General features: G+C 47.9%; 2 protein-coding genes across 3 annotated transcripts in view; one reads left to right on the forward strand and one right to left on the reverse strand.

Annotated features, from left to right (window-relative positions):
* The window catches only part of Fntb (farnesyltransferase, CAAX box, beta), a 110487-nt gene extending 106858 nt beyond the window's left edge, over nucleotides 1-3629 (forward strand). The window contains exons 11-12 of the mRNA XM_008852136.3: nucleotides 186-300; nucleotides 2210-3629. Coding sequence (XP_008850358.1) covers nucleotides 186-300; nucleotides 2210-2326 — 232 coding nt within the window. The 3' untranslated portion in view covers nucleotides 2327-3629. The remainder of the gene's footprint in view (nucleotides 1-185; nucleotides 301-2209) is intronic.
* Max (MYC associated factor X) overlaps nucleotides 1-9813 on the reverse strand; it is a 118155-nt gene that overhangs the window by 72941 nt on the left and 35401 nt on the right. The window lies entirely within an intron of this gene.

Below are 9813 nucleotides of genomic sequence, written 5' to 3' on the forward strand. Positions count from 1 at the left end.
CATACCCCTGAGTGTTATAAACAGAGATTATAATCACAAACAACTATTACAGAGTAGACTAAATAACTAAATGTAAATCTGGGGTACTCTGTATGTATAGTAAATGAAAAAGGTAAATTAAATATGAGCTGTTCATGATGCTGGGGAGGGGAGGTGTGCCCTCTCAGAGCTGCCTGTCCTTGCAGGTCACGTGACTTCTACCACACTTGCTACTGCCTGAGCGGTTTATCCATCGCCCAGCATTTTGGCAGTGGAGCCATGCTGCACGATGTGGTCCTGGGTGTGCCTGAAAATGCTCTGGTAAGGCGGGTAGGAGTTCAATACCCCTTTTCCACAGAGTCTTCTAGGACAGAAGACTTAAGAGAGCTGGCTCTGTTTCCTCTGTGGACAAGGTTGGAAGCTGACAGGTTCCACTTGGCATCTTGCAACCCACGAGTTAGGTTGGGAGGCTAGGAAGTGTGGGGCCATGGTGGGTATGAACTGGCACAGAGGTCTTGTGACTTTATTTCAGCCCACTCCTGACCACAGCTCCATCTTTGAGGAAAGCAGTTGTTATGCAGAGCCTGGAAAATGCCAGGTTCTGCACGGTCCTCTACTCACTGTATGGCTGGCTCCAGCTCTCAGCTCAGATGCCATCTCTTCGGGGAATGAACTATCCACAGTGCTTTGCGGCCATGCCTCCTTCATAGCATTTGTTACAATTTGCCATTTCTTCCCACATAAGGCAGAAGCCCTAGGCTAAGGATGTAGCTCATGGGTAAAGTACATGCCTAGATCTATAAGCAAGGCCCTGAGGTCAACCCCCAGCACCATAAGAAAAGATAGCCCTATGGGACAGGATGTTCCCCACCAGGACCTGACAGAAGACACTCAGCCTAGACAGCCAAAGACATGACCAATCCAACTGAGATGGTCTGCAGTGACCAAATAACAGCCCATGCAGATTGTCATGGTCACCCATATTACAAAGTTCTACTTCTAGCAGGTATAAATATTGAGCCTTATCTTCCCTCAGTCTTTTAAATCTTCCCTTTGTTTGCACATTGTAAAATATTTCAAACAGCAAAAAGGCAAATGGACAATAGAGTTTCCTATTGTCACTGTGTAGGTCTGGTTGGCCTGGAATTTGCTGGAGAGAGCAGATTGGACTCAGACTTGTGTCAGTTCTCCTGCATTGCCTTCTGGGTACTGGAATTACAGGTTTGAACCACCACGCATGGTTCAGCCTCTTTCTTTGTGTGAGTGTGGGTGTACATGTTTGCAGGTGCACACAGAGACCAAAGATCAACCCCAAGTGTCATTCCTCTGGAGTCATCACTTGTTTTTTGAGACAAGATTTCTCACTGGAACCTCTGAGGCTTGCCTATTAGGCAAGGCTGGCTGGCCAGCAAACCCCAGGGATCCTTCTGTCTTTGCCTCCCCAGTTCTGGGATTATAAGTATGCACCACCACACCTGGCTTTTTATGGTACCCAGGTCCTCATGCTTGCATGGCAAGTACTCACTCACTCACTCTCTGAGCCATCTCCCCTTAACCTCATTAAAAAAATTTGTGTGTGTGTATGTGTGTGTTTACATATGTACAGGCCATAAGTGGGTGTCAGATCCCCTAGAGGTGGAGTTACAGGTGGTTGTGGGTTCTGAGAACTGAACTACCTCTGCAAGAGGACAGACACCACTCACAGGTTTGGATTTTGGAGTTTTGGATTAAGGAGGCTTAACTGGTTAGTCTATGTGAATATTCCAAAAGCCAACAAACTCCAAAATCTGAAACAGTTTTCTGGTCTGATGTATTTCAGATAAAAGGAACTCAACCTATGTAAGCATTTTCCTATGTCATTAAATATTTGAAAGCACGTGTTTAAGTGGCTATGTAATATTATCTTGTAATCATGTACTCTAAAATGTTTATAGCCAGGCGTGGTGGTGCATGCCTTTAATCCCAGCACTCGGGAGGCAGAGAGGCAGAGATCTCTGTGAGTTCAAGGCTAGCCTGGTCTACATAGCAAGTTCCAGGACAGCTGGGCTACAGGGAGACCCTGTCTCAAAATAAGACCAAAAAAAAAAATTGTTTATAGCAGATACTGTGTTTGAACATGTGAGCCTGGAATAAAATTTTGTATATTACTGATGATCCCTTGTTCTGCAAGTGACTTCTGCAGACCAAGTGCCCCTGGGTGATGAGTTGGCATCTGTTCTTCTCTTTACAGCAGCCCACTCACCCGGTTTACAACATTGGACCAGACAAGGTGATCCAGGCCACCACACACTTTCTGCAGAAGCCAGTCCCAGGCTTCGAGAAGTATGAAGATGAGGTGACTGACTAGAGGACCCCATGGCTTTGTGCTGCCCACCTGCCCTGTCAGACAAGGTTTCTCCGTTTTGGTACATAGTGCATTCTGTGCTACGTGAGCCTTAGCCACTTTGGAGCTGTGGCTCTCTTTGTCCTTTCTTGTCAAACAAAACAAAGCCATCGGCTCTGGGTTTGGAATACACAGTGGCGTGATTTTTGAAATTATTTTCATAACTGTCAGACCAAAACTCTGAGCCTGTGCAGTGGGGTTGGGGAGCAGTGCATGCTGGGAGGAATCAGCATCTCCCTGCAGCCTGCAGCCAGGACCACCATGCTGAAATGGAGGGTGTTTGAGTATCCCAGCAGCCCAGCCACAGCTGCGACTCCCACCTATACACCACCATTCAATCACCAGATGGGCACCCTCCCACAGGTTGAACTGTCAGCTGCACACCAGTGTGGGCTATGGGTCCTTGGAATGAGTTCCCTTGCAAAGACTGGGTTGGGGCTGCAGTGGGACAAGCTTCCGCCTTCTCCTTCACCCCCAGTCATTTACAAAGGATGGGAGCTGGGAATGGAAAAAAAAGTCTTGAGTTGAGAGTCCCTTCCTCCCCTCTAACACGGGAGACCTGAGCCACGCACCTCTCCAAAGGCCATGTTTGGTCAAGCAAGATTTGTTTTATCCTAAGTGTGGTGACTTAGACCCGAGAAACCAATTATGAGTGGAAAACCAATCTCTAGTCCAGCTCTGTACCAGAGGAAGCAGCCCCAGTGCCCAGCCCCTTCTCTCCCCATCATGTGCTGGGAGAGGTCCTCTGAGGTCCCCAGGGCAGTACCTGTAGCCCAGGCCTCTTCTGTGTTTCCCTTTCTTCCCTAGACTCCCAGCCTACCCTCCAAGGCAGTGTTGTCTTTTCTCATCCAGAGTATTAACACTACTAAGTCTTTTACCTTAATTTATGACTCAGGAGTTATTCCTGCCCTGCCCACTCCAGGCTCATCGAAATAAAATCAAGTGCTAGACAAGCTGGCTGCTGCATCAACAGCAGCCTCATAAACCCAGATGGCAGGGTGAGTGCTGCTGTGCACTGGGTCTCTGCTGCCTCCACATCAGCCCTCTCACAGCCAGTGGGGTGCTGAGTTTGGTCATCCATCCACTGCTACAGTCCCAGCAAGCTCATGTCGGTGTCCCAGCCTTCTTGTGAGCCGGCAGACAGGAGCTCGGAGACCAGCATGAGGCTCTTCTCAAAATGACTGGCCATTTGCTGCCTCTAATTCCCCATTGCTTTGATGTACTGGGCTATGTATTACCTCCTTGAAATAATAAAAGAATAACATTTTCTATGTTGTCTCTTATGATCTGTGCCAAGAAAATTTCCTTCAGGATGCTCAGTTGCTCCGGGGACCACCTATCTCCTGCATGCAGGGTTCCTAGACAATGTGTGGGTGATTACAAGAAGGAAGAATTTTGGTTCCACCCCTTATGCCTTCTCCTCCGGTTGAGGGAGTGTGGGCCCAACAAGAGTGGGAAGAGTTACTCTGCAAGCTCCCTGGAGCAGTTCAGTTGACTTTGTTTCCCGCACTCCACACACTATATTTCAGCATCCACATCTCTCCAACCTGACCGTGGAAAGGACTGTGTGTTTCAGAGCAAGCATTATGCATGGCTGGTGGGTAGATGGTCCTAGCCATAGGCAGGGGTTGGCATGAGGACAGCTGGAAACTGTGTTCACTGGGAGAGACTCTGTCCCAAGGAAGGCCAAAAAGGCACTCTGTGGCCTGCCCCTTGGGAAAAGAGACCTCAGAGAAAACCCCATTCACACAGCTAACCCAGATTCATGTTCTGAATGCAGGTCCCACCCCTGGGCAGTTTTTGCCCCGTTAACAAAGGTTTGGGCTGCAGCTGAATATGTCCAAGTGTGTCCTATCCACCATTGGCAGAAGGCAAAAGGATCTCAGCACTAGAAGCCTGGGGGTTTGGGGAGATTAGCCGCAGTAATAAGTGAGGTGAAAAAATTGCTTTGGTCTGAACTGTCTCTATACCCATAAGAGGGGCCCAGAAGGGTAGGTATAATCCAGCTAGGGAGAAAAGAGAGGGTGCATCCTGGTACTGTTGTCTTGACATTTCCTTATGATGCTTTTTCTGGAGAGCGTCCCCATTCAGCCCTCAGGGTGGGCTATGGAAATAAAGCTTTCATTTATCATGTGGCTCCCTAGAGACACTAACAGCGTTCAACTCCAGGAAATGTCCACATCAACAAATACAAAACTAAAAACACAGACCTGTGTCTACATGGGCCCTACCTGCCCACTGTGGGGATCCTGTCAGCCCTTCCTGGGAATAGGAGGGAAGCTTCCTGGATCAGCCAGAGTGAACACCCCTGATGTGGCAATGCTGGTGAGAAGCTTTTCCTAAACTGTTCTTTTTTTAAAATATTTTATTATTTTTATTTTATGTGTGTATTGCCTGCATGTATGTAAGTGGACCCATGTCGTGCAATGCGCGCGGAGGACAGAAGAGGCTGTTGGATCCCCTGGAACTGGAGTTATGGACAGTTGTTAGCTGCCACGTGGGTGCTGGGATTCAAACCCAGGTCTTCTGCAAGAACAATCAGTATTCTTAACCGCTGAGCCATCTCTCCAACCCCATAAACTGTTCTTTCTTTATGGTATTGCTTCTGAGTCATACACCTCAGGTGAGATTTTAGCCAACAGCCCTGAAGACACAGCACAAGATCAAGGTGAAAGACAACTGCCACCCCATTGCTGCTGTGCCCTTCACTCCCTGCCGTCAGGAGAGTCGTTTTCTGACCTGCTTCATCCAGAGTCTCAGGGTTGTATTGGGGCCTCACCGAGTTCCCCATCACTACAGCATCTCATCTACTGAAAGATGGAGGTTTGATCCCATGACTGTTCTAGTTCACCCCAGATTCCCAAGAATCCCAGATGAGGCCCAGCTCCTGCAGTAGACTCTGGTCAGGAGTCTACTTAGCATCTACAGGGCTGAAACCAGCCCCAGTGTCTACCTGGTGGTAGCATTCCCAAAGCTGCTTTGAGAAAGGAGTGATGTTCAGAACCAGAGAATGACCACCCTAAACCACGTAACTCACCGAGGAGCCCGTCTTTAGGTGGCCTTCACTTCATATCTGACCCTTGATCCCAACTGTCCTTGGCCAGAAGCCCTATAGGTTTCTGAGTCTGTGAATATGGATGTACAGAGCCTCTTTGAAGTCCAAAGCAGCAGTATATCTTCCCATAGCAAGGCTATACCAACAGCATAAAGCCTGACTAATCAACTAGGTCATGAGGGTGTTAGAGACTAAAACCCTCAAGAAAGCACCACAGAGGTCCAGGGACTCAGAGGGGAAAGGAAGAAACGGCGACTCTCAGAACTAGGCTTCACTTAACCAGAGCTTCCTGAGGTCAAGACAAAGACTAGAGTAGGTTACTGTAGAGCTCTAGTGGATGGAGAAATAAGCTAGCTGCTGAGACTCTCCCTGGTGACAAATTCTGAGAGATTTATCACATAGACCTTAGGAGACACTGAGAAGCAAAGCGTGGTCCTTGCCTAAGCTGTTCTGCAGTAGTTCCCTGTAGGAAGCCACTTGTCAGGAAGATCATGCAGAAGCAGAGGCCATAAAGGATGCTTCAACAACAGTTCCACAGTAGGTCTGCTAAGGGCTAGCCTCACTCAGAGCTTACTATATTGTGTCCTGGTGTCTTAACTCAGAGATGAAGTTTAGAAAATGCGTGGGCTGGCATGGTGGCTCAGCAGGTGAAGCATACCACCAAGCCTGACAACCTGAGTTCAACTCCTGGGACCCACAAGGTAGAAGGAAACATCCGACTCTTCCAAGTTGTCCTCTGACCTTCACATGTGCACTCTGGCACGTGAGCAACACGTGCACACACACAAATTATAATTTAAAAAAGAAAGCATTAAGAGGTGGTTGGTTGTATGCCCCTTAAGCTATTTCACCAGTATTAACTGTATATAGTGTACTTATGGCGGGAACCAGGAATGAAAAATGGAGCTGTCTGGGCCAGAGATATAGCCTAGTTGCCTAGTATGCTCAAGGCCTTGGCTTCCATCCCCAGCACCACAGAGTTTTTAAAGAAGCTGTCTGATGGTCCTGAGTACACTATGGTAGTGGCTAGGGGCGGAATCCACCGGCTTTGGATGTCCGGTGTGCAGGTAACACTGCTGACAAGATGCAGACCGAAGAGCTTCTCCAGCCACCTTATTAGAGTGGGTCCCAGCAAGCAGCAGGAGTTCACCAATAGCTCGTTTCTGGGTTCATAGGAATGGACAAAGGCCCCAGGTGGAAAATGGATGTGTTTATACTTTTAGGCTGTCTAGATGCTCATCGTGGCCTAAAAAGATACAAATTTTGCATAGACCACATCCGAGCAAAGGCACAGACAGGGACATCTCCCATTCACCTCTTTCCTGGGTAAGTTTGACTCAGTGAACATCTGCTTTTCCCAAGTTGACTGGAGGGCTACTACTCAGTGCTGCTTCTGTTTGGGGCACAGATACTTTCAGGGGAACTTTCCCAATATTTTATTTAGATTTGTGGATCACATGATCTCTTGCAACTATTCAACTGTCCTCTGCCACTGTGCCACTGCACAAAACTGTAAGAGTGTGGCTGCATCCCAGCCAAGCTGTTTATGAAGACAGATGGTGGGCCAGCTTTGGGCCACAGGCTATAGTTTGCCCTGATGTAGAAGCCATCTCATCTGTAGTCTCCCATGTCTTCATGGTTGGGATGCTTTCCATTTCCAAACAAATGCATTTGGTGGCTGGTAAAGCTTTGGCTGAAGTTTGTAACTGCACACACACACACACACACACACACACACACACACACACTGTTCAGTGGTCAGTGGCATTTGCTGCTCTGGACAAGGATGGAGAATGGCATGATTTATGATGCTGGCAAAACTGGCAGCTGGTACTACACACCTGTAAATCCCAGGATCCAGGAGCAGAAGCAGAAGGATCCCATCTTCAAGACTACATAGTGAGTTCCAGTCCAGCCTGAGCTACATGAAACTGGAGAGGGAGCAGAATGGGAGTGTGGAAGAAATGGGCCCAACTGCCTTTAGCAGAGCAAAGAAATGTATAACCTCTACAAATGAAGTATAGGAATGGTCTTGGTGTTTTACCCCTGTGCTCTAGGTGTCTACATCAGTCTCAAACTCCACCTCTCTCCACCCATGACCCCATACCTTCTGCCCTCTTCGTGTCAAGGTCAGATGAGCACCTGGTATCCTAGCTGCCTTCCTTCCCAGTAGAAACCAGTTTCACTAGCTTTGGACTATGCCTTGGTCACATGCTTCTCTCTCCAGTGGGCAATGAGGCTCCATCAGAAGCACATAATCTTAAGAATGGGGAGGGTAAAACCATGTGGTGTTGCAAGGCTGTAGTCCCAGCACTTGGGAGATGGAGGTAGGAGAACCAGAAATCCATGGTCGTCCCCAGCTATATAGAGGCCAACCTGAACTATATGAGACCTATCTCAAGAAAATATTGGGGAAGGAATGAAGATCCAAATATGAATTAGAGTTATAGCCAAAGGGGGAAATGGATGCTGGGGAGACCAGTTATTACTGCTGGCTACCACAGTGACAAACCTGGAGTGGAATCTGTTGCCATCCATTCCACCCCAAGCCATTCATCTTGACCTATCTTTGTTTCAGTCACTTGCTCAGGTTTAGTGGTAACCAGAGATAAGCCAATCAGAATGGTTGTCCTGGCCCTGGGGACTGATCCAGAGCCAAGAGCATAACCTAAAACAGTTCAGAGATGCTCTGGACACTTGATCAAGAGGAGCAGTTCTCTCCTAATGAGACAGTGGCATATGTGGCCTGGGGTTCCTATAGCCATTTTTCCTCCTAGGATGCCAGGCTGAGAAGTGAGCACAAACAGCCCCCTGAGACTAGAAACGTGCCCTGAGCACCAATCCCACAGATCCTGAGGCCCTCTCCTCCGTTTTTTTTCAGTCATATGAGCTGATCCGATTTGCATTTACTCTTATTATAGGCAGTCTTCGACTTATGTTTTGCCTTCACAGTGGTATGAAAGCAACATGCATTCAATACAATCCATACTATTATGCTGGGCATATTTAGTGCAGTAAATGCATTTTTATTGACAGTTTCACTACGTAGCCCAGGCTGGCCTGGAACTCGAGACCCTCCTGTTCAGCCACCCAAGTGGTGGAATTACAGGTGTGTACTGCCATACCCAGCTCATAAATGCATTTCTGACCTAATATCTTCAACTATAATCTAGCCCTACCAAAAAAATCAAGCTGCATTTGTACATGCTACCAAAAGCACCCTGATAGACACGAGACTCTATCCTAGAGCACACACAAGGCCACAAAGGCCCTCAGCTGCTACCTAAAAACCAAGAGCACCCAAACCTCATCATCCAAACAGTAACCCCTATGGCAGTCTGCCTGACCTACCACCTCTCCTCATTTGATCTTTGGCTCAGCCTCACGAGGTAGGTGAGGCAGGTGTTATGACCTGCGTTTTATAACTAGAGAAACAGGCCACAGAACTGAGTGACTCACAGAGGTCTCCCTGTGTGAGGTGGTAGAATCCATCTGAGTTCAGATCTTCCATCCCAAAACCATGCTTTCTCACTATCTAGTTCTCTAGAGGAAGAAGGATAGGGACTCTTGGAAACTAAGGTTGGGGTTAAAAAAAAAAGTGTTTGGTTTCTTCTGGGACTGGATGACTGAGGCCCTGAACACCTGCCCCCATCTTTCATCAGGATGACATGGTGTCAGCAAAGAGCAGGGACAGGCTTACATCACCTTTTTCTTATGAGACAGGGTCTCATGTACTCCAGGCTGGCCTCTAACTCACTCTGTAGCTAAGATGGCCTTGAGCTCTTGATCCTCCTAAGTGCTGGGATTACCTGATTTGTGTACTGCTGGGGACTGAATCCAAGGCTTCATGTATGCCAGGCAAGCACTCTACCAACTGAGTTACATCTCTAGCCCTCACTTAACCCTTCTAATGGTCGTCATGCTGTGTCTAGTTCATGGCACAGTCAAGTTGTCTGTACCAAGTGCGTGCCACCCTACTGTGACAGTGTGTGGTGAGTCAGTCTCCGGGAGTAACCACAGCCCTAGTGGCAGCCAGCCTTCTGCAACCAGCCCTAGCATGTCTAACCAGTTCCTGGACATCCTCCTCACTTCCCACAATGACAGCTTTGCTTGGGCTCCTCCCTAGCTGGTAGAGGAGCCTGGACCAGGTACCCTGAGATCTCTTCCACCTGCCACTCCTGTCAGATAGGGACAGAGTACTTGTCACCAGCCCAGAGTACTGGAAAGTTTCCCTTGCCCCCAGTTCCCCCTAAGGAAACAGCTGGGAAAAACAAAAACAAAAACAAAAAAACCATAAGAATAATGCATTTTGAGCCAGGCATGCTGGCACATACCTATAATTTCAGCAGTCAAAAGGTGAGGCCAAAAAAAAAAAAAAAAAAAAAAAAAAAAGGGG

The sequence above is a fragment of the Nannospalax galili genome, unplaced genomic scaffold, assembly GCF_000622305.1.
Source record: "Nannospalax galili isolate Female #2095 unplaced genomic scaffold, S.galili_v1.0 scaffold285, whole genome shotgun sequence".
NCBI classification, from domain to species: Eukaryota; Metazoa; Chordata; class Mammalia; order Rodentia; family Spalacidae; genus Nannospalax; species Nannospalax galili.